The sequence below is a fragment of the Stegodyphus dumicola genome, chromosome 10 (assembly GCF_044657685.1).
Source record: "Stegodyphus dumicola isolate Sdum_Otavi_A_Nest chromosome 10, ASM4465768v1".
Taxonomy (NCBI): domain Eukaryota; kingdom Metazoa; phylum Arthropoda; class Arachnida; order Araneae; family Eresidae; genus Stegodyphus; species Stegodyphus dumicola.
This window is the reverse complement of record NC_140777.1, coordinates 106,717,129-106,743,259: the sequence shown is the minus strand read 5'-3', so window position 1 is coordinate 106,743,259 and position 26,131 is coordinate 106,717,129. Positions and strand designations below refer to the sequence as shown.

General features: G+C 33.7%; 1 protein-coding gene across 2 annotated transcripts in view; it reads right to left on the bottom strand.

Moving 5' to 3' along the window:
- The window catches only part of LOC118197622 (uncharacterized), a 29,887-nt gene extending 4,230 nt beyond the window's left edge, over nt 1–25,657 (bottom strand). The window contains exons 1-3 of one of the 2 annotated variants that reach the window (XM_085825364.1): nt 25,348–25,657; nt 21,132–21,990; nt 15,672–15,986 (exon numbers count right to left, since the gene is read on the bottom strand). In XM_085825364.1, the coding sequence (XP_085681490.1) occupies nt 15,672–15,986; nt 21,132–21,949 (1,133 nt within the window). In that variant the 5' untranslated portion in view covers nt 21,950–21,990; nt 25,348–25,657. Of the gene's footprint in view, nt 1–15,671; nt 15,987–21,131; nt 21,991–25,215; nt 25,322–25,347 lie in introns of those variants that run through there. The other variant, XM_085825365.1, reaches the window with a different exon arrangement.
- Between the last annotated feature and the right edge of the window lie 474 nt (nt 25,658–26,131).

Here is a 26,131-nt window from a genome sequence, read left to right as displayed (position 1 = left end):
TAATTATCACAGTAGAGATCACACTGGGAAAACATCTGGGTATTAATGGTCTCAGCCAGGAATGGTCAAAATATAGCCAGCTCTGGCCTGTCTGAAGGTTCTACTTGACCTATCGCAAATTTAAAAAATGCATTTTATTTATACAATACATTTTTAAGATATTGATGCACAATATAAAATATATGTTAAATATTACAATATTATTATACAATAAATCATATATATTGTATAGATCTAGTGCAGAAAGGAGTCACATGCTACAGAACGAACTCACGTGATCGACGCCAGAAACGAGATCATATAGAGGGTCTATTGTTTCGATTCACTGACATTTACACCGCGCATTTTAAGCTCTGCCCAGTGCCTTCCTGTTATGGCACTAGCACAGGAAAGTTTAACAAGACTTAAGACTTCCTATCAAAATTTCCCACAAAGCGATATTTGTTGATAATCTTCCTAGATGAATAGAAGTACTCGTTATTTTTTCTGTGATCCTTTTTCTTTTTTCTTCTTTTGTAAATAAATGTGTAAATTTTAATTTCACTATCAAGTTACCTTTCCTACACTGGTGTGCAAAAATTAAGGACGAAGTCGAAAAATTAGCATATCAGCTGAACGAAGAGGCAGAGCGGACAGAAAGACCAATCAGGAGATTAAGTAAGGTGATGTACGGTAGCACATGCGCAGATATGCAGGTAGACGTTATGGGGGAGTGTCTGAGTAGTATAAAGTAGTACATGTTGTCGGTGTAAGATCAGTATTTCTGGCAAAGAGATTGCACGCCGTATACCAGTTAAAATCACACCGAGTTGCTGCCTTAGCGAGAAATGGCAAATAATCAATCTGTTAGACGACATCTGGATGCGTTTACCCGAGGTCGAATCATTGGGAAGTTGGAGGAAGGCCGCAGTGTGACAAGTGTGGCTGCAGAGTTCGGAATTGCTCACAGCATCGTTTCACGACTTTGGAGACAATTTCAAACTTCAGGAACAGCTATCCGAGGGTTTAGTAGTGGTCGTCCACGAGGAACCACACCCGCAGATGACCGGTATATTGCCTTACAGGCCAGAAGAAACAGGCAGCAGACAGCGGGAGAAATCGCTAGACACACGACACAGGCGACTGGACGACCGATATCGCGTTTGACCGTGGCCAGAAGACTGCACGGTGGTGGTCTGTTTGCGCGACGCCCTGTACGGTGTGTACCTCTAACGCCTGCCCATCGGAGAAGGCGTTCTCTGTGGTGCCGGAAACACCGGAATTGGAGAGCCAATGAATGGGGACGAGTACTCTTTAAAGATGAGAGCAGATTCAGTCTGAGTAGCGATTCTCATCGCATACTCATCTGGAGAGAGCGGGGAAGCCGCAATCATCCCTCGAACATCATTGAAAGGGACAGGTATGGAGGTGGCGGTGTTCTCGTTTGGGGAGGCATCATGCTTGGTAGTCGTACAGACCTTCACATCTTCGACGCAGGTTCAGTCAACGGGACCCGTTATTGTAACGAGATTCTTCTTCCATATGTGCGTCTTTTTAGAGGCGCTATGGGTCCGCAGTTCCTTTTCATGGACGACAATGCACCATGTCATCGCACAGTAGCTGCCGAACAGCTCTTAGAGAGTGAGGATATTGAACGTATGGATTGGCCGGCACGATCTCCGGATCTCAATCCCATCGAGCATGTATGGGATTTTCTAGGCAGACGCTTGGCAGCTCGTACCTTACCACCAGTAACGATTCCGGAGCTTCGATTGGCGCTGCAAGACGAATGGGCAGCAATGCCTCAACAACTCATTGACACCCTCATTCTCAGCATGGGCAGACGCTGTGAAACCTGCCTAGCAGTCAAGGGAGATCATATCCCCTATTAAAGACTTATGTTTCTTGCTGGACACCCATCACAGGGATGTTTCGGCCTTCAGTCGCATTGCGCTCCATGCTACTTTTTCAATAAAGCCTCTTTTTATCCCTCTCTTTTAGTAAGTGTTGCTTACATTACTCATGTCCTTACGTATTGGGGATATTACGGTATTAAATGTGTTGATTTGGAAAGTTTTTGTACAAAGTTATATTGAAAAACCGTCTCGTCCTTAATTTTTGCACACCAGTGTAGTTCTAGTAGCAAATAATGATGAAGAAAAAAAACACTTACGCCACATAGCGGATAAATGAATATCTTTCTATATTTGCCTGTGGGCACGAGTTCTAAGATTACTGATTGTCCCTATAGTTAAAGAGAAAGATGTAGAGCAAATAGCGTCATTGTAAATAGTAGTGAAGTTATTAAAACGTATAATGTTGCCTGTCTTTGTTTGAAATATGTATATATTCGTAAAACATTTCACCCCAAAATGTCTGCTAAAAAACGTAAATTTGATTCTGAATGTCACACTTTTAAAGATGAACGGACCTGGAAATATTGTCTCTTCTGCAATGAAACTGTAGCAGTCTACAAAGAATATAACATTTCTCGACACTTCACATGAAAGTGGAAGAATGCCATTTACGAAGCAACCTCCGAATGCAGAAGAAGACAAAAAGCGGAAAATGTTTGCAAAGACTTATGAGGTATTTGTATTAAGAAAGTAAACAGCATCCAGGAAGCTGCTACACACGCAAGTTACATTGTATTGGATCAATCCATAAATTCGTGCGCATTTTTTTTTGGTAAATTTTTAAATAATATAAAAAAACACAACTTAACATTTTAATCAATTATATATTTTCCTCCATTATCTACAATGTCTCGCCATCTTACAGGCAGCTTTTTTATACCATCGCTGTAGAAAGACTCTGGTTTTGATGCAAAAAAACTTCAAAGTTCATTGTGTACATCCTGTTTAGAATTTAATTTTTTTCACAGTAAAAAATTTTGTAAGGCACGACATAAGTGAAAAATAACCTGGGGCAATATCTGGGGAGTAAGCAGGATGTCGCAAAAGCTCCCAATTAAATTCACTAATTGTTTGCAGCGTTGTTCGAGCCGCATGCGGTCTAGCGTTATCATGATGAAACAACACTTTCTTCATATTCACCAATCGTGGGCATTTTTTGATCAATTCTGAGTTTAGACGGCAAAGTTGTTCACTATAAACTTCTGAATAAATCTTTTGATTTGGTTCTAACAGTTCAAAACGTCCTGAACGGGGTTCATCATCAATACTGCTTTTTCCAACTTTAATTTTTTTAAACCATTTCTGGGCAGTCATTACACTAATAGTGTGTTCACCATGCAGACTATTAATTTTTATCGCTGCAAACCTGGCAGATTCACCACACCGAAAATAAAAAATGTAGCACAGCATGTTTGTACTGATTATCTATATTCGTCTTCTGTGGGTACTAAAATACGTTCGATATTTACGAAAGTTGGTGATGAACTGAATAGTATGTTAGTATCAAACGATGACAAGTTCTAACAGATTCAAAATTATATTGTTTTAGTAAATGCGTCATAGTGAATTCCTCACATACTCTTAATGCGTACGAAATTATGGACTGACCCGATAGTATACGCAAGGCCGGATTAAGACTTTTAGAGGTTCTCAGCACTTAAAAAATGTTAATGCCCCCACATATGATTTCTCCAATTTTGTCTTTATTCCTTCTCTTTCTATTCTCTATCGCTTCTCGGCCTTTTGGCTAAGATCGAAGTAAAGCAGGGAAAAACATTGGAATGTGTCGCCGCCTCAAAAGCCTCCACCCACTTTTTGCAATCTGGAAGTTACACTCGATTTGCAGATTGGAGGTTCGTCCATAAGGCCCGACTGAACCTTGTTAGCCTTAATGGCGCCAAGCCATGGTCCAACCTTGACCCAAGATGTCGCCGTTGTGGAGCCGACAGAGAAACTCTCCCACATGTTTTAGATCATTGCATGGCATACTCAACCCTCTACAAAGAACGACACAATGCGATTGTCGATCGCCTAATCAAGATGTGTGAGAAAGACTTTAACATCATTTCTGTGGATCAGTCCCTTGACACCTCAGGCTTAGGCCTGACCTTCTAGTTGAAAGGGATGGACAATACTTCCTCATTGACGTGACAATCCCCTTCGAAAACCACTTGGGTGCCTTTGCTGAAGCGAGAGCCAGAAAGCTTGAAAAATATGAAATGCTCCGTGCTTCCATCGCCCAAGAACGTGGACACTGCGTGATCGTTCCATTCGTCATAGGTGCACTGGGGTCATGGGATCGTGCGAATGATAAATTCCTCAACATCGCCTGTTCCCGTTCCTATGCCCGCCTCCTTCGGATGCTATGTGTCAGCGATGTAATCCGCCATAGCAGGAATATCTACGTTGGACATTTAAGTGGAAGAAGCGAAGTCACATCACACATCGAGGCAAATCCTCCAAATAATGAAGAAAGCCACTCCCAGGCAAATGAAAATTAGGTATGAACTGTAAATTCTTACGAACTTGTGCTTTTTGCAAATCCTGAACTGTATGAACTCTGACTCATGAACTTTGACTAGTGAAAATTAACATGCAATTAGTACACCAATCATAGCCAACACGGTATGTTAAAACAAGTAAATGATGTATGTAACATTTACGCATCACCATCAGTTGTATATTTTATATTTTATATTATGTATATAATCTGCAATATTGTAATATTTTTGCTGTATTGCACTTCATGTATACATTTTTACTCTGTAGTGATATACTAAATTCTTGTTGAACGCTGTACTTGATTGTACATAGTCTGTAAATATTGTTAATATTAGCTCAATAAAATTGGTTTTATCTCTTTGCTCTGGTTTTAGCTGTACTATGCATTAATGCATTACCCGATAAAATCGGCAATAGGAAACTTTTTGGCGCCCCCTTTCTTGAATGCCTGAGGACCATTTTATGGTGCCCTCTTTATTTGATGCCCCTAAGCATGTGGTTATGTTCCGCAACAGTTAATCCAGCCCTGTACATACAGTATTGCTAAACGTAATAAAGCTCTCAGTGACGAGGAGTTCCTTACAATGCAGGCTCAAACTTTATGATCTTTTATAACCAGACAATAAAGCAATTTTTGAGACTGAAAGCTTATGACGATAAACGATAATTTATAGAGTCGAAGGCATGAATAAAAATCTTACTTCACAGTTAAAGTCATAAAGATTCGCCAGTTTAAATTCTGTTCCTTAGCTATGGATGATGATGCTGAGGTGTTAATAAAAGCTTTGAAATTACCGAGGAACTGGCATAGAGGTGGTCTTTAAAGAGAACTGCAATGAAATTTGATGTTTTCATGAATATGCTTGATGTAATAATGAGGCTTCCAAATATTATTTGATTCTGTCGATTTAGGCAATCTGGAGATTTTTTTCAGTTCAAGCAATCTAAATTTTCTGATGCGCTGTATTAGACGAAAATCAGGTAGCTTAGAGCAAGATGTGTTCTTGAGCGACTATGGCAGCCGAAAGATAACACTGTATCATTGTTCCATGGGGAACAGTTATCTATGGAGCATGAAATATTGGAAATTACAGCACGGTTTTCGAACTTTATATTTGCACATCTCTTTTTTTTTTTCGTATGAACAACTAAATATCAAGGTGCAAGGAAAACATCTACTTATCGAAGACATCTGGGCCCATCTCAATGATTTTAAATTAAAACTTGATCTGCTTTCTGGGCCGCTAGCTGAGAACTATTTTTCTCACTTCCCGAGTTAAATTCAAAGCCCTCAATTTTGAAGATGGTTTGAGAAAACTGCATTTTGAGTTTGAACGTTGCCAAATGATAACGCCTTTCGGAAATCAAAATTTGCATCACGTATTGTTGTTGCGTTTAATCTTGGCATAACGAAACTTATATGAAATCCTTATTATCATATTTGATGGTGTAATGAATTCTTATTCGCCTAACAATTAATTCATTGTTATGCGAGTTTTGACAATTATGTCATATTGTGAAACCTTGTCGTATAAGTTGCATCACTTTGTAAGGCTTCAGTTGTTCTGGAATCTGAATTGAAGTCCTACGACATTACTAGACGGGTTAGCGACTTTCGCTTAGTCTAAAATAATATGAACTTGCGAACTCTTTAGTTAAGATTTCGTTCATTGATATTTTCTTTTATTCGTTCATTGGATAGATTGTTTACGTAGCTTTCCAAAATTGGTCTGCTTTTGTTTCTACGTTAATTAGAAACCGAGATATCAAGGATTCATGAAGACGCAAAAACCGGAAATGGGCATTTAAATCACCGAAAGTGCGCATTCAAAGGGTTGAAAAGAAGTAAAAGTGGACATAAATAATTTTTTTACCTTTGAAATGACTTTTAAAGACTTTTAAAGAGAGGGAATAAATAGAATCTTATCTGTAATCTGTGCAGCAACATGAAATTATTTCCAATAAAATGCAATATTTGACTTGTTGAAAGCGTTATATCCTCGCTAGCATATGAGTTTGATTTGATTCGAAACATTGTATACTGCAATTAGATTTATCTTAGTCTTTGATTATTTTTAATAACATTCGAGTTAAAAGTATAATAAAGGGTGATAAAAAATCGAAGCCGTGTTTGTAAATGAAAACGCGTAATGAACAAATTTATGAAAAGGGTTGCAAAGGAAATCGAGAATAATATTAATAAAGCAATTCCCATTGAGTGAACTAAAACTAAAATGTTTCTCTTCGGCAGGACATGTTTTTGAAAGTGATTTGTGATGTAAAAGATATTTTTATTTAATTAGTGTAACGGATGCCTTTATTATTGACAAACTTCAAAATGGAGTTAGAATCAGGAACAGTGAATGAAAAGTGCTGTAATTGTTCCATTTTTTCACACTTTCTTTAGTGCAAAACTACATATACATGGTCAGTGCCCAGATGGACCAGACATTTTTTGTAAATATTAGCGAGCTATATCAGAAGACTGTGCACAAACAAATCCAAGGGACTGAGCCAAAGAATGTAATTAATATTCTTCAGAGTCTATATATGTTTCTCTTGTGAGCTTCTGCTCACATAATTTTATATACTGTATAGTAGTATATCAAAACTAAGTGAGCAGAAGCTCACAAGAGAAAGTGCTTATAAAGACACAAAATGCAAACAAAATTTTAATAACATTTTTTGGAAATTTATACCGATAGTTGCGATTGTGGAATTACAAACTCTTGAGTTAGGGGCATATAGTATAGCTGTTATACACTTTAACAGAGGGCTTTTAGGCTTACTAGATATTTTAAATTATATAGGTATGCAACATGGTGAATATGCAGTCGAGAGATTTAGTAAGCTCGACATGGAGCGAATAAGTAAAACAAAATATCACTCCCTATACCCAGAGTAAAAATTTCCACAAAAAACAAATAGGATGAATATAAACAGAAAAAACAGTTGAAGTTGAACAAAAGGAATGTATAAACTATAGATATGGGGAGTTTTAGGTATCCTGGGTGAATATTCAATAATAAAAATATTGCATTTTTCTCAAAAGCTATTTTTTCTAAAAACTGGCTCACTTGGTGCAAAATAAATCAAATTATTATTACTTTATTTATATGAAACTTTGTATGATTAATCTATATATAGTTATCTTGGGAATGGCATACCAGAATATGTATATGTTAAATATTCTTGAAATTGTGGCCTGTTATTTAAATAATGACATCGTGAATTTATCGAAAATCTCATAAAAAATTACAAAATTCTAAAATTTTTTTATTGTTTAATATATCATTAAAATCCTACGTCATTCCCTAGATAAAATCATATAATTTATTATTGTATGGCTTTTTTAATATAACTAATATTTTTTCATCTAGAATGTTTCAAATTGTTTTAAAATTTGATGGATAATAATAGTATATATTAAATTTTGATATTCCATAATTAATCTTGTAAGGATTTCACTAACGTTTATTTTATTTTAAAACTTTGCTATCACTTCTTATTTTCCACTTCCGGCCAGAATTAAATGTGTTAACTTGTTTATGCAAATTGTACTTGCTAACGCCCAAGTATTTAAGTTGTGGCTTTTAGCCAAGTGTTAGAGAGAGAGGGAAAGTGATTCGCCTTGCCACTGCATTCTGTACGAGTTTTGAATCAGTTGCTGCTGGCCTTTAAGGCTAGAGGTTTAATCCTCTTGATATTTAAAACGTATTGTAGTTTCAGCAGTTTGCGTACGTAATCTTTTAAAATACCCAGTCTTAGTGTTAGGCAATCGTAAAATAATTCAAAGTTAGCTCTTATTTAGAATTTTAGTTACTAGCTTTATATTCTTACGTTCCGACCACAAGTGGTTGGTCTCTGTATCTGGGAACACCTGTAATCTTATAGAGAATAAAATAAACCCTTCCTGCTTGTGTCGTCATTGCACACATACTTGAACATAGCTTTAGTAAGCTCCCTGTTCCTATTCAGGACACATCATATTCCCTAAACAAGTCAAAAGACATACTAGTCCTGACTATCTCTGTAGATAATAAATGAGAAAATGTGTTCATAGCATACTTATACTGCTTTTTTGAAAAAAAGTGCTCTGAACGTGGTCGGATACTTTAAACTGGAACTTTTAATACAGAATGTTCTACAGACAATAATCACCACTTGTGTTCAAGTAAATTAAACACTAACAGTCAAATAAATATAAACGTTAAAGTAGTCGAAGACTACATGTTTAATAACATCAACTACAGGTCAGCTCGATTACTTTCGCAGGCGCTTAAGTTTTAAAATCTCTGCCGCGAACGAATGCAAAAATCGTGATAATCATTTTTAGATGGAGTTGACGGATTTCTAACAGCGCAGCGTGAGTGCTAGAAATTCTCTCTCTCAGAATCAGAAGCCCTCAGCTTATATACTCTAAAAGTTAATTTTCATTTTGGTGAAGAAAACGGAAGCAATAAATAATAGTAAAGATTGAAATCATAATGGCTGGTTAATGACATTACAACTATGACACGAAATTCTGGTTTTTTTTCATTTCAATGATACCTTTTTCATTCAGTGCCCATCATATGCCCATACGACCATCTCCTTCAGTTTTGAGAATGATACCACTATCCAAAAAAATGCATTTAAGCCTCGAAAATGTTATCTTAAACATCTCGCAAATCTCCAAAACCACATGTACACTGGCACAGAAACTCGAATTAGTATAAGTTAAGTACACACTGTGCACATTTCAAGCTAATATAACAGTGCTTCACGGTACAACAATTTTCAGAGACAATCGTATTGTTACGGATTCGGTACTTAAAAAGCTAATGTTAGTTCAATTATAAATTAATTGGTTTTATTTCCCGCGCAGTGCAGCGCGTGACGAATATTAAAAGAAGAAAGCTAAGCCGGAAAATTAAAACTACAAGAGCGCGTGCATTAAATAAATAAATATCTCTTTTTGATTTCGAGAAAGTACTGGAAAATTCTAGCGCGTGATTTTAAAAGCTTATAAAAGGAGGAAAACATCTCAGTTTGTAGGAGTTGCTTAGTTTGTTGTTGTTTAGAAAACTGCTCTTGTTGATTGTAGCGAATTCGCGGATTAGCGTTCTTTAGCTGTTATGAATTACGTTCTATTGTACATTTGAGTAGTTAAAAGATAACTACTGTGAGATATTGTAATACTGCATGATAATTTGAGAAAATTTAAGCATTTTTGTTGTGATAATAATAAATTTTTGTTCATTTTTCATCGGATTTGTGCATTCATTTCATAACGAACCCGTACGTACGCAACAATTTTTGGTGTCAGGAGTGGGATATTTAATGCGAATAACAAGAGCGATGGAAGAACAATTCGGGCAAATGATGACTGCATTTGCTGCTTTCCAAGAAAAGATGGAAGGAGCCGTCAACTCCGTTAAGGAAGATATAAAAGCTGTACAAGAAAAAATGGATGCTGGTCAAATATCCGTTAAGGAAGAAATGAAATTTCTTAAAGACGAGATGAAAGAAAGTCAGGACGAAATGAAAAGAGAAATTACCTACGCAATAGAAAATAAATTTGAGGCTATGGAAGGCAGAATAGACGCGGTTGAAATTAAAGTTGGACAAATTGAAGAAAACGTTTCCTCTGTGAAAGCGCAAATAGAAGACAGAGTTTCGGCCGTGGAACTACAAATAGGTTACAAAGTTGATTCAGTCAAAGAAGAAATAGAAGGAAGAGTTTGTTCCGTTAAACAACAAATCGAACAACAAATTGATGAGAGAGTTTCTGCAGTTGCCAAAGAAATGGATACTTTAAAGAAATTCGTAGCGTCGGCAGGGAGCGGGAGTGATGATTTTAAATTCTTACCGATGCCTGCTCGTCCATCTCTGAAGCTATCCACATATGATGGGAAGACATCCTGGCAAGTGTATAAGACCCAGTTTTCTATCGTTGCGGATGCGAATGGATGGGATTCCCAAGATAAGGCCTGTCATCTCGCCGCTTCTCTGAGAGCAGACGCTTCCCGAAAATCTAAGGCTAGACTTCGAAGCTCTATCCGGCGCATTGGAGCTGCGCTTTGGCGAGAAATGTTTAAAAGACTACAGCAGGCTTCAATTAAAATCCCGTCAACAGAAGCCCACCGAATCACTCCAGGAACTCGCCACGGATGTTGAAAGGCTGTCCCACCTCGCCTTTACGGAGTGCCCGAGAGAAACGAGGGAAATTCTGTCGCTGCAATATTTCATCGATGGCATCCGGGACCCTGAAATACAGAAAGCACTGCGAATGGCAGATGAAAGGATGTAAAAAGCGCTCTGTTGTACGCCGTGAAATTGGAGGCAGCCCAGCAAGCAACTCTTAGGGATCGCTACCCAGTCAGAGCTGTGCGAGTCCACGACCCAGGGGACCAATTGATGGCTCGTTTAGATGATTTATCCAGACAAGTCGATGCTTTGATACGGAGTAGCAGTGAGAACAAAGTGGCTGTAAGATGTTGGAGATGTGGTTCTGAAGGTCACCTACGACGGCATTGCAGAACACCCCAGGGCACGGATAATGAAACGGATGAGTTGACAAGACCAGTGAATGCTTTAAGACGGAATAGTGGTGAAACAAAACCGACCCTAAAGTGCTGGAATTGCGGTGTTGAAGGCCACCTACGAAGGAACTGCAGAACCCCCCAGAGCACGGAAAATAAGGCATACGATTTAAACAGACAATTAAATGCCACGGGAAGGAAAAGGACTGACAAGAAACCAAAGTGCTGGAACTGTGGAGCTGAAGGCCACGTACGAAAGAATTGCAGAACACCCCAGGGTACGAAAATTGAAACAATTTCTGAGCAACGACGCAGGAAACAAATTAATGACCATATCAAGGAACGGAGGTTGCCAGATAATGAAAAACCCTGTTTTAAAGCGCTTAAGATCTCTATAGTGAGTGGCAACAATAACGGACTGTCCATCAATGGGAATATCGATGGAGTTCATTGCAATATGATCATTGACACAGAAGCTAATGTTACCATCATTAGGAAAGATTTAGCTGAACAGTTTAAAGATAAACTTATTTGGACGCCATCCTGTGTTACCCTTCAGACTGCGTCTGGTGACAAGATCGACATAACTGGGAAGTTAAACGTAAACATCACGTTTGGAAGTGCCGCCTACCATCACACGGCATATGTGGCGGATATTACAGATCCATGCATACTCGGATTGGACTTTTTAAGGAAATACAATTTTTCCTTAGATTTCAAAAACAATAAGCTGCTTTCAGCATCTGATGGCATGACTATCCATCCTCAAAAGGGATCCTCGCCTGGAAATGTCGACGCCTTGTCCGAAAGATCGAGCTCGGGAAGCTGCCGAAATCATACCAGGGTCGAAAAGAAACTCAAGACTACCAGCTATTCTCCATCCCAGAAGCTCTTCGGTCGAGACCTTCGTCTCCCTTGTGACCGCCTGTTTGATCGCCGTACGGATGCTCCTTCATCGCCTGAGGAACACATCCAAGATGTCCAGGCCCGTTTTGAAGTGATGCACCGTTCCGCACGAAAGCGAGTGAACTTGGCGACGGAGAAGGTGAAGACCACATACTACACGAGAGCTACTGGACATAAATTCAAACAAGAAGACAAGGTGAGGTTGTGGAACCCGATTCAACGAAAAGGACTGAGTCCTAAATTACAGTCACCTTCGGATGGTCCATATACAGTACTGAACACGAATGACGTCGTGGTTCGGATCCGTGAGTCTTCGAACTCTTACGACAGGTTAGCTTATTACTATGGCCATAGTACGTAATGTAAATAATTGTAAATAGTATAAGACCATGGTCCTTTATATTTTTAAATGTATATTTGATTTGATTTGTATTTAGTATTTGATTTGCATTTAGTATTTGATTTGCATTTAGTATTTGATTTGTATTTGAATTGTATTTGATAGCATTTGATTTGTTTTATTTATTACATTTATTGTTCATCTTGTTTATTATTGTAATGTAATGCTTATTAATGCATGTATGCCACAGTTGTAAGTTTAGCTTCCTGTCCAGGGATTGTACAGCCCGGGACGTGCAGTCCTTGGGAAGGGCGCAGTGTTACGGATTCGGTACTTAAAAAGCTAATGTTAGTTCAATTATAAATTAATGGTTTTATTTCGCGCGCAGTGCAGCGCGTGACGAATATTAAAAGAAGAAAGCTAAACCGGAAAATTAAAAATACAAGAGCGCGTGCATTAAATAAATAAATATCTCTTTTTGATTTCGAGAAAGTACTGGAAAATTCTAGCGCGTGATTTTAAAAGTTTATAAAAGGAGGAAAACATCTCAGTTTGTAGGAGTTGCTTAGTTTGTTGTTGTTTAGAAAACTGCTCTTGTTGATTGTAGCGAATTCGCGGATTAGCGTTCTTTAGCTGTTATGAATTACGTTCTATTGTACATTTGAGTAGTTAAAAGATAACTACTGTGAGATATTGTAATACTGCATGATAATTTGAGAAAATTTAAGCATTTTTGTTGTGATAATAATAAATTTTTGTTCATTTTTCATCGGATTTGTGCATTTATTTCATAACGAACCCGTACGTACGCAACAGTATATATGCTTCTACGTTTTGCAACTGTTGGAAACTAATAGAGTTATATAGTTTTATATTTACCTTTTTGGAATGTCAACAGAAATTTTATTGTTTACTTAAAATATTCTATCTGGCAGTTGAGTTTAAAAACGTAAAGATGTGAGTCTGTTCTAACTACGTTTTCATATTCATTTCGTAAAAATAAAGGTACTACTTTGGTAGACGGTTGCACGGATTTTTGGCGATTTACACTGGCGCAATTGTTGGCGCGGTTTTTACAATCGTCAGCCATCTTGAAAAACGCTGTTTTTACGCATAGTAAAGTATTCGAAACTTTAAAAAAATAAATATCGTTAAAAATAATGGATTAATTTTTTGTTGAAAACTTTGTTTTTTAAGATGGCTGGCAAATGTAAATAAATACGTTTACTAAGAGTGTACAATACTAAGGTAAGGTTAAATTATCACTTTCATATAGCAAAGAAATGGAATAAAAACACCGCTATAAAAACATTGCTCCAACGTTTAATTGGATTAAAATATTACTTAAATTGAATGTCGAATTAAAAGCATCATACCAACGTTTAAAAGAATTAAAATAGTACTTAAATTTAAATACTTTAAGTTTTATAGTATATAATTATTTAACATTAAAACATATGTGGCAATAAATATCTCGGCAATTTTTGAAAACAGTATATTATATTTTTAATAAAAATTGAAGTATACAGTTATAAAGTAAAAGAAAAATATGTACTTACATTTTTTTTAGTATTTTACCTGTCGTTTACCCCGAAAAAAATCAGAATCATAATTTAGATATCAATGAAAAAAATTTGTTGGTAAAAAATGGAGGAATGTCTAATACTTTTTTACCGTTACAGCGGCTATTTCTACCAACGTGACCACAATACTATATACGGCCGTCCTCAGAATCGGCTCTTTTAACGATCTGCATCTATGATCCACATCTCTCGCACTTCATTGAAGATGCAATTAGCGAGGCTTCCTCCAAAAATTTAAAATAAATTTCCTCTGAACTTTGTAACAATTTATAAATAAATCTTTGATTAGGAAAGCCAGGTTGGCCAAAATAAGGTCTCAAAGGACAATTTTTTTATTCCGATACCAATAATTCTTGGTAATTACCAATAACAACATTCATCTTCGAAACGGACATATCCATTCGCTTTGAAATCTAAGGAATTCGAAGAGATGAATAATAAAATTTTTAAATGGCGCGGTAATGCGCAAATATTCAGTAACCAATCAGGGAGCTGATTACATCACGCGTAGAATTAAAATTCTTTAAATAATCATACATAATAAAATCATTTTTTAAATGCAAAATTAAATTCTATTTTAATATTTAACATCCATAAATAATGTTTAAAACCTTTGATTAAATTTATAGATATTAAATCCAATTACTTTTAAAGTAAGGTGACGTCATTGATTACATCATCCACAACATAAAATTATATAAAATATCATAAACAATAAAATTTTTATTTCAAATAAAAATGTAAAATTAAATTGATTTTTAATATTTAGAAGCCATAAATAATACTTAAAACACGGAATTTATGCATAATAAAACGCATTATTTTTTAAATAAAATGACAACAAAGTAGCGGTTACCATAAATAACTTGTCCAGCAATGAGTTTACCATACGTCGTATCGCTCGCCAAAAAAAAAAAAAAAAAAAAAAAAAAAAAAAAAAAAAAAAACTCCAAATTCCGTGCAACCGTCTATCAAAGTAGCACCAAAATAAACACCGTAGTATTTTAAATCCGGTGAAGTGGATTTTTATTTTCTCAAGGCCACTTCGCCCCAGCAACAGCTTTATTTTGGAAAGCAATGTAATAATGCATATTTTTATTTTATTGTATTCAGATTTAATAAATTACTTTAAATACATAGAGAATTTAGTATTTTAGAAATTCGTTCTTTCATTGAATAGTTTGTTTGGATTTGAGAAATAATATAAAAGGGATAATTATTATGTTTGGTTGCAGAAAACTGTCACCACAAAATTATTGTTGAATGATGTATCTGCACATTTTGAGAAATTAATAAAACGTTGTTTGCGCTGAGAAAGTATATAATGCAATTCATTTATTAAATACACTTTTTTCATTCGTATATTAAATTAGGCTTAAGTGAACAAAGAAGCACATGAAAATAATTAATATATAGCATGCAACTTTCCATATTTTTAGCGAATTACCATATAAAATGTTTTAAAATACTCTTTGAGTAGAAATTTAGGAAGTGTTAGACATCTTAGTTTTACACACGATGAATAATGTCAAAATATTAAATAATAGCAATTTACACATTACTAATGAAGTTTTATATGCATTTAATATGATCCAACAAATGATAAATTTACCTAGTGACACGTTTATGTATTTAACGTTCATTTAGGAAATGCATCTTACAATGATACCAACATTTTTCATTAATTTTCCAACTAAAACATAAATTATTATATTGATGTTTATCTGCTTTTCATTGTGACTTACCGATATATCTTCCAGCTTATTAAGATAATAAAACGCATGCCCTGAAATCTTAGTGTCATTCTTATTCTTTCAGAGATAACGATTTTCTAATTCATATTCTAAGAATTTTTTAAATCCCATATGAGCTTTATCATTTCGTTATAAGTCATAAATATCATAAATAATAATAGTTATACCATTTGTTTTTGGGAGGTCTCAGTCTGTTTACTTCCATAGCCATCCTCTGTTTCAGCAACATCTTTTCATCCATTTTCAACTTCTCTCTTTTCAATCTCGTAAGCTCAAGCAGATGTAGAGAAGGGGGAATCAAATTTTGAACCTCGGTATCTGACGGTGGTAATATAATTGGATGCTTTATAGTATACATAGGAGAATGCGATCTAGATCTTCTCTTCAGAGTGCAGTGCAAGGATTGTTCATCAGAGTTAGGGACTGGAAGTTCTATTTGGTAAGATTTACGTACCGGTGAAGTAGATTTTCTTCTTCTCTTACTAAACGAAACATGAAAGAAAGGATTTTTTAATAAAAATAAAACAAAATTATGTTTCGGTAATTAAACAGAATACATGTACAGATAAATCGATATAACAGGAAAAAATATTATTTACATATTATTACAAAAAGGCAAAAAGAAAACAAAAGCTACCGAATGAGCTCCAGATCTTGAGTATTGAGGAAGAAACGTATTCCTTTTATCACTTAGGGTTCGTTTTTCTTTTTCTACAGATGTAACATACCAGACAATACTTACAAAGGACTAATTACAATTCCATAGCACCTAGTGACAGGCATTTTTAAGGCAAAAGTATTAGACGATGACATTTATTTATTTATTATTTAACAATGACTTTACTCATTTCATCAATTTAGTTTTGAAGATGAGCTATAGCTTTCCTTAAATAAATTATCACATCCAATAAAACGAATATTAATCAAAAGTTTAAAAATTGTAAATATGTTACTTATAAGAAATTGTGGCATTGCTCTACGCATGCTATTGTAGTGTAAGTAGTACGTCCAGCTAGCAACTAAAGCTAGGAGACCAAATAGTGGCGACAGCGTCGCTGATTTTTCACATTTCTGGCTTCATAAAACCTAATTCATTTGTAACGGCACTTGAAATAAAATGGGGTAAACGAAAATTTATCATTACCTGGATGTGGCCAACTGGATCTCTAGCTACTTCTCATCCCCTTTAAGTGGAAGAGAATACAGGAAATTATTTCCTTCCCTGTTAACACTTTCGTGGCGTAATTGATTAGCACGTGCAATTGGCATATGAAAGATACGTGTTTCAAATCCCAGCGAGGATACTGTTAATTTTTTATTCTTGGTTCTCAGAAAAACTTAATAAATTCTACACTTATTTCGTAAGCAAATTTTTCGCCGTCTTCTGCCCGTTACTTTACCGACGTTTCATTTGTATACCAAATGAAAATTCATTGTATACCAAACTTTAAAAAATACTCTGTTTTATCATACATATACACTAAATACAGCCGACTCCTGATTAACCAGAACGTATTCACCAGGTTACAAAGTATCTGGGTTTATTTAGTCCAAAGGGGCTTTGTCCCTGAGGGACTATTGTTTTCGTTTAGCTATTTTGCGTCGAATCACTCTAATGTCCGTTTCACTTTCTAAACTGTTGCCACTAAATATTATCGCCTTTTATTATATTTGAAGAATTTAAATAATGAAGAATCTGCATAACTATATGTATGTTTCTCGCTTTGTGATAAAACAGCGGTACCTAGAGCCATCCAGTTTTGAATGACGTAATCCTACTGCGAATATGGGCATCTGGAAGCCCAAATTTGGAATTTGTTTTATTATCGATTTCATATTTTATAAAACTTTAACGAATTTCTGATTAACAAACTCAATGATTTCAAAGCGAGCTATGGCAACGTTGTACAGAAAAAAAAATTTTCTCCGGCGCGCCAGACTGTGTATCGGAAATTCTAAAGATATGCTCAATTTACAATTATTTTGCGACATTGCTGTTGAACTGAATTCTGTAGTTTAAGTGAAAAGAACATGATATTTAATAAATAAAGGTAACACAAAAAAAAAAAGCCTCTGTGGACGCAATTTAAAATCTGAAATCTTTCAGATTTTTATCCCCCCCCCTTTAAGTTTGTTTGCGGAACCATGAAAAAACTATTATCACAAGCCGTCAGAATAAAGCGAAATTTCTAAGGAAGACGCAGGAAAGAGAATAAAATGTTTAGAATACTAGCAATAATAATAGATGGTATTACAATCTAAGTACCGCCTTTAACTACACTGACTACCAATAAGTATTTGGACACCTGTGATAGAAAAGGAAAACTAACTTTATTCAAAATCAATAGTTGGTAGAGCCTCCACGAGAGGTAATTACAGGGTGGACCCTCCGGGACATACTTTCCACAAGTCTTTGTATGACAGCTAGTGGTATTTTCTTCCACTCGGCTTGGAGAAGACATAGAAGTTCCTTCACTGATTTTGCACGGGTAGTGCACCCCTGAATTCGGCGATGCAACTCGTCCCAGAGGTTCTCGATAGGGTTCAGGTCTGGACTCTGGGCAGGCCAGTCCAGTCGATGAACTCCATTGGCACCATACTAAGCCTTGGTTAACGTCGAAAAATGACAACTGGCATTGTCCACTGAAAGTAACAGGGTCCAACCCGTAAAACTGCCACAACGTAGAAAGCACATTGTCATCCAAAATAGTGCAGTAGGCATCGGAGTTGAGCTTACCATAAATGGGGACCAAGGGTCCCAGCCCATACCAGGAGAAACACCCCCAGACCATAATTCCACCTCCACCGAACTTGACTGTTGGTACAATGCATTCTGGAAGGAGACGTTCTCCAGGTAGACACCAGACCCAGACCCTGCCATCCGAACAATAAAGGGTAAACCTTGATTCCTCACCCCAAAGAACCCGTTTTCACTGATCTACGGTCCAATTTCGATGTGCTTTGCACCACATTAACCGAGACCCGCTGTTGGACTTTGTGATCAAAGGCTTATGGGCAGCAGCACGACGATGAAAACCAAGCAGATGTGCTTCCTTACGGATGGTATTCATTGAAAAAAGTACTCCCGGATGCCTGTTGAAACTCCTCGCGGATGAGGGCCATCGGTTGGGTGCGGTTCTTCCGAATTTCTCTGGATAGCACTCGTCGCTCCCAGTTTCCTTGGTCTGCCGACTTGGGGCAAATTCCGACAATCACCGCTCACCTTCCACTTCTTTATCACATAGGCCACTGTCGATTTTGGGTACTTCAGATGGCTAGATATGTCCCTTAAGGATCGGCGACATTTGTGATACCCGATAATTATACCTTTCTCGAAATCAGAGAGCTCCGAACTGCGAGGCATCTTGCATGCGACTAAAGCCGATGCTATTTCCTACACGATATATACCGGAGGAGTCCGTGACGTACCTTAGGACCGCAGATATCGTCATTTGCATAGGTGTCCAAATACTTATTGGTAGTCAGTGTATAAAAGTTTCTAATTTAATTATTAATGTAATCTGGAATAGATAAATATTATTAAATTTTCCATTAAAAATAAATTACTAAATAGTAAACAAATGTACAATAATTAATTTTCACTTTCTCATTGACTTTTACCGAAAGAGACGGAAATATAAGTAAAAATATTGATCTTTCTCTTTTGAAGTGTGCTCTTATTTTAAACGTTGATTTAATTTACATAATCAAATGAATGTGTACTTCAATTTAAAATGCAGACAAATTGTTAAAAGTACTTTTCCTGTTAGTTATTATATTGGTTATAGGCTACCTCTTCCCTGTTTCTTTATCAATTATTGTCCAATTAACTGAGATTTTCAGTGAATCGTGAACGTTGTTCTCGGTTTTACTCCGATTAACCGGTTATCTATTGCAGTCGTGATGTTATAGAAGGTGAATTTAGTCTGCAATATTGTGATGCTTTGCATCATATTTTCTGCATCAATAATATGTTACCGAAACTTTTTCTGTGTAATAGAGCAACTGAGATTCAGATTAATTTTTGGAATCTTTATACAATATAGTTATAGGAATATATATATATATATATATATATAGATAGATAGATAGATAGATAGATAGATAGATAGATAGATAGATATATATATATATATATATACAATGAGCTATAAGAATATTTCATAATTTTATTCTTATTATCTTACTTCTACAGAAAGTTCCCATTTTAGGGAAAATCTTTTTTGAAATATTTTACCGTTCGAAAGAAATTGAATACATAAAAAATTTCAGAAGCTTAATTCTTTCAGCAGCTGAAAAGACAGACTGAATAATAAATATAACCCTGTAAGCTTGTGTGCGATTTAAAATACATATGAGAAGATAAAGTATGAAATTTTAGACTTTAATATTGCAAATTTACTTGCAGTGTTATGATTTTAAAACATAAAAAACAACACACATGGCTAAAAATATACACTGTCTTTTCATTTTAAAAGTCTAAATACAATCTTTTCCTTTAAATTGTTAAAATTTAATTAATTGTATTGCAGAGTCATTAGGTTATTTTGAAGCAAGAGTCGTAAAAAATGAGCAATGCTCTCGTCAGGATTCTAATCTAAACCTCTCGAACGGTAGCATACTCGGTAGCCGAGTATGCTTCCGTTACATCACGAAGGGATGCTGGGAGGAGAGAGAAAATACCTTATAGTATTATTAAATTAATAATTAAAGGTATTATTAAATTGTTAAAAATATATTAATATGCAGAATAATTTGAGATATGATAGCAATGAAAGAAATAAAATTTGAATTAAATTACGAATTTCAAAGTATTTTCAAAATCAGATTTGAACATCAATTAACATTTTCTTAGTTCATGCATAATAATAAGCATACATTTATAGTTAAATTTTCTAGGTGATAAAAATTAGCTTTTATATATTTTTTTCTCTGTAAGTTTTTGTGTCTTCTTTACAAGATTCTCAGATTTTTTTTGGTATTTATAAAATTATGCAAATGTTTCTGTTAACAGACGAACTATGTAAGAAAATGCAACTACTACAAAGAGTACAATAAATGAGGAAGTGCTAATACGAACAATAAATGAACAACATTTCATTATTAAAAATTTCATAAACTCATAGGCAAACAACTTCAATATAATGAAAATATTTTTCCAAAAGGGTTATATAATGTCCAAACAAAATAAAATGATTTCACTGTACCTCTGCTTTCAGGATGATAGATCTCGATCATAAACAGAATAAAAGTTGTGCTGTGAGCTGTTTGCTTACTAAAAGTTTGCTTACTAAAGAATAAATTTCTATTAAAAAATAAATCTTATTCCTTCTAAGAAAGTCTATTTCGTGCTTTGTTCAAAAATACTGAAAATGTTTTATTTAGCGCGTACTATTCGTACACTTTCTTTACATTGAAGTTTGATATTTTGCTGGAAAGAAGGAAGGGAAAATAACTGAAGTGTTTTTAATTACTTGCTTAAATAAGTAGTAGTCATTTAAATTAACACTACTAGTTTAAAATTAATTATATAAATATCTGATAAAATATAACTTAATAAATTTAACCTGTTATCAATTAATTAAATAGTTTTATTCTAAACGTCATAAAAATTAATTGAATCAAACCTTAAAACACATTGGTTAATATTTTCTGTAGAGCTAGCAAATGTTACATGAGGCTTGTAAACTTCTTTATCAAGTTCAGGATCACATGCATGACTTTTAGAGCAAGAGGATTTAATTTTACAAATTTTATACAAATGATTGTTGTTAGTGACAGGTGGTAAACTCGTTGTTAAATTCTCAGAATAAGTTGTGTTTGCTGAATGATATTTTTTACTTCTCTTTGATCTACCTGTTAGCTGCATATTTGAATCAGAGGTATTCTTTTGCTTCTTTTCGTTAATGCATCCAGAACAAAAGCTCTTAGTGAATACCGGTGATGATGCCCTATTATTATTTAAGGTAAGATTTGGCAAAAGGCAGTCCATACTGTCTTCAGGATAATTAATTTTATTTGGAAGAAGTAACATACGTGATCTTGATTTATATTCTTTGCTGTTCCCAAGGGAATTTAAATTATTTTCGATGCGCTCGTCAATGTTGTTTTCAGTGTCAGATTCTGTTTCTGTTTCCGAAGAAGAAGAACAAGAAATAAGTCTGTGCGATTGCTCTAGATGCTCTTCGAACTTGGATTGTAAATCCATGTCATATTCTTCGGAAGCTTTTGAAACATATTGTCTTTTTGTCAGCTGTAGATCTGGTAGGAGATGATTTAAAGTTACTGGACAGTATTCACGAATGCAATATTCTTCTTCAGGTGTTACACAAATTTGAATTTTAGGAGGCTGAGGTACACAGGAATCAAACTCTTTTGGAATGGGTCTCAGATGTTTTGGACGGAGGAACCAAGATGACGATGGTTTTAGTAAACAATTTGACATAATGCAAGACTATATCAACTTTGAATTTCTCAGGCAGTTAACTGAAATAAATATAGAACTATTATTACCGTGCTAACGTTATTAATCACATAAAAATTCTGATTTAATATTTTCAACACAATATAAAAGAATGAATGGTATATTGAGTATGAATGAGTAATAAAATCCGAGCTATTAAACCATATAACTGAAAATAATAATGCGGAATTCGATGTAGTTTCTAAGGGAACAATAAGAGTAAGAGACAGTTCCATTTAAATTGAGATCCTTAGACTAGTGTTAGATACCTATCTACAGACATACATACTTAATAAAAGAATATATAAATGTAATATAGAAAATGTAACGGTTACAGGCAAACAGTCCAAATCAATGTTAATTGATATTAAAAATTAAATACAATTTTTAATCAAATAAGAAGTCTTAAATAATTAAGGAATTCAGACATAAATACAATAAGAACAATTTGTTTCAATACAGTTAAAATTAATTTCGTAACTTCCATTTGTTTTACTGAAAAGAATTATTGAATAACTGGTGTATTCTGTTTAATTGTATAAAGTTTTCTTGGATTCCGTAGCTATATCTGTCTACTTGTAGACATACTAAATAGATTTGTTTATGAAATTTTTGCCTCACGAAGCTTGAAGAATTTCCATAGCCTCTTATATTTTCCAATGTCATTTTTATATCTTCTTGAAAAAGCTAAGAAATAAGCTTTTTCTTGAAAACTAAAAGCTCATTAAATTTTTGTAATAACTCATAAAGAATTATGAAGTAAAATTACAAATATCGCCTTTTAAAGTAATGAATAAGGATAACAAAATCGTGTAAGACATCATTTTTCCACTTTGGTATTTGCAGGGAAACAATATTTGAAAAAAATCAATTGCAGTTAAAAATGTAACAATTACTATTAACTACAATATTCAGTATAAACATATTTTTCTCCTAGGAAATGTAAACTCACTGATATAAATTATAATGGAGCATTGATATAAATTATAATATAGCAATAAACTGTGAATTAATTATATTGTTGTTGTTGTTATTATTAACATAACTTTCATTACTTTTATTATTATTTCATATAATCACAGTGTTATATGCAATACCGTATATGAAATAATAAAGAATTATGAAGTAAAATTACAAATATCGCCTTTTAAAGTAATGAATAAGGATAACAAAATCGTGTAAGACATCATTTTTCCACTTTGGTATTTGCAGGGAAACAATATTTGAAAAAAATCAATTGCAGTTAAAAATGTAACAATTACTATTAACTACAATATTCAGTATAAACATATTTTTCTCCTAGGAAATGTAAACTCACTGATATAAATTATAATGGAGCATTGATATAAATTATAATATAGCAATAAACTGTGAATTAATTATATTGTTGTTGTTGTTATTATTAACATAACTTTCATTACTTTTATTATTATTTCATATAATCACAGTGTTATATGCAATACCGTATATGAAATAATAAAGAATTATGAAGTAAAATTACAAATATCGCCTTTTAAAGTAATGAATAAGGATAACAAAATCGTGTAAGACATCATTTTTCCACTTTGGTATTTGCAGGGAAACAATATTTGAAAAAAATCAATTGCAGTTAAAAATGTAACAATTACTATTAACTACAATATTCAGTATAAACATATTTTTCTCCTAGGAAATGTAAACTCACTGATATAAATTATAATGGAGCATTGATATAAATTATAATATAGCAATAAACTGTGAATTAATTATATTGTTGTTGTTGTTATTATTAACATAACTTTCATTACTTTTATTATTATTTCATATAATCACAGTGTTATATGCAATACCGTATTTATATGGAAGTATTCAAAACTTTCTTTCATATTTTTGCATGTTCGCATTGCTAGTTTTCATATAATTTCGAAGTTAATGACAATTTAAACTGCATATAACATGTACTTCCGAAGTTTGGCTTAATTCAGCAGCGTGCAGATGAAGATGATTTCTTTCAAATAAAATAAAATTATAACAGTGCTTAAATTCTGCGCTTTGAAGCCTGTGCAATAATATCGGAAACATAAATTTTATGACTGTCAAAATCCAATATCACTTAAATCTGAAACCTGTGCAATAATATCCGAAAAATAAAATTTATAACTGTCAATTCCAATATCGGTTAGATCTATGATTACTTAAACTGACTAGACGACTGGTATAATTATTCAAATATTGAAATTTGCAATTTTGATTACGTTTTTATTAATTACGGGTTAGCGACCTTTCAAACTCACAAGCTATAAGCATAACAATATGATTACGTTTGTATTTAACTTATGTGGGTAAAATATACATCCACATGAAACTTGTATTTTTGAATAAGAAAAGATAATGAGAAAATATCTTAAACCTTATTTTAAAACCAGAAGTTAATTTCCAGTTCACTGTAAAAGTTTTGTAAAATTTAATAGAGGTTCATAAGATCATAATTGATATGTAATACACAATATGATAATTTTCTAATACCTCACTAAAAACTAGTTAGGATCAGTTATTTAATGAATGAACGTCATAGCTATCTGTCCAAACTCCATCCCAATTTCCACCAAGATTTCTAAGGATATAACTTAAACGTCTCTTGTCTCTCTTTTATTCTATGAACTTATCAAAAACTTTCGGATTGGCAAATTTTTAAGTGCCCACAGTTTCATAAAAACAGTATGCACTTATAAAGTTTCAAGCTTATTGCTAAAGTAACACAAGTCTAGGAAAATTTTCCCATATGCCTTCATATTATAATATAAACGCACACATAAAATTAATTGTATTTAAGTATTGCATTAACTGGCAACATTTTAAAATATATTCAGAATATTATTTTTAGCAAAATATAAACAATTTATATTACCTAATATACATCAAAAAATTAAATGTTGTTATTCAGATTAGTTTATCTATGTATAGTAATAAAGGAATATAATTTGAAAAATATTTTGAGAAACACAGTATTCCACAATAACAAAGCAGTTATATACTTTTAGTTGAAAAAGAAGTATTGATAAATAAATATATAACTCTACATCTTCATCATCATTTTGCGCAGTATGAATTTACATAGATCAATTTTGCAGGCATAATTATATAAACTGTTAGCATAATTACGCTATTAAGTTAAAAAAAACACTTATCATAATGAAAATTGTCTTGCGAAAAGTATAAAACTATATTTATTTCTCAATATAATATAAAAATATATTTATTTCTCATACTGAAGATTTACGTCAAAATCATATTAAATGATATTTTGAGACATAAAATTAAGGTCAAAATCATCGATCAAAATTATATTTCAAAAATCTCAGAAATCAGGTGCAATGGTAGAAAACTCAAAATATTTTTACCTCTATCCTCGCTCTGATGTACTTCCAATATTTCTCCTTTGTGTACGGAAAACGGAAGTCGTTGTCTAGCAACCAGCTAACTCAGTTCTTGTAATATCTGATGAAGTAATATTTTCGTTATCACACGTATAATTGTGTCTCAGTATTTTTCGTAGAGATATATAAGGATTTCGAATGCTCCGTTTGAATTCTGAAGGTCGAAGAAGTAGATGTAAGGACGTAAAATCAAGAGTATCTAACAACAGCTCTTTCTTAACGATTCTTTCCTTTATTTTTTTGCAAAGGTATAAAGCAAATTTCAATTTTTCTCTGGAATTATCCATGTCACGTCAAGTCTTTTATATAACTGAAGTTTCGCTTCTTTAAGGTAAACGAAATGGAAACTCTTTGAGCTATTTAATTGCATATTATGCTTTTTGTGTTAAGAAAATATTTTAAAATGCAATTTTCCTAGAATTGGATCGAAAATTATTTTCTTGTGAAATGTAGAATTAACTATTCATTTAAAATTTAAATTAGGAAACTTAACCTCTAAAGAATAATAAATATCAAAATTTTTTACTGCTGAATTATGTAAAATGTACCCAATTGTGTTTAAACAAAGTAGATCTTTTTCAAAAAAATCATACTTGAGCTTTGCAAAAACGAATATTTTGTCTCTGAGAAAACAAAAAATTAGCTTTCCATAGAAACATTATACAAAACAGGTTCTTCTTAATCAAACTATACAAAATTCTTTAAGTAAGAACCTGCATTAAATATTTGCATGATTTATATTTAAATT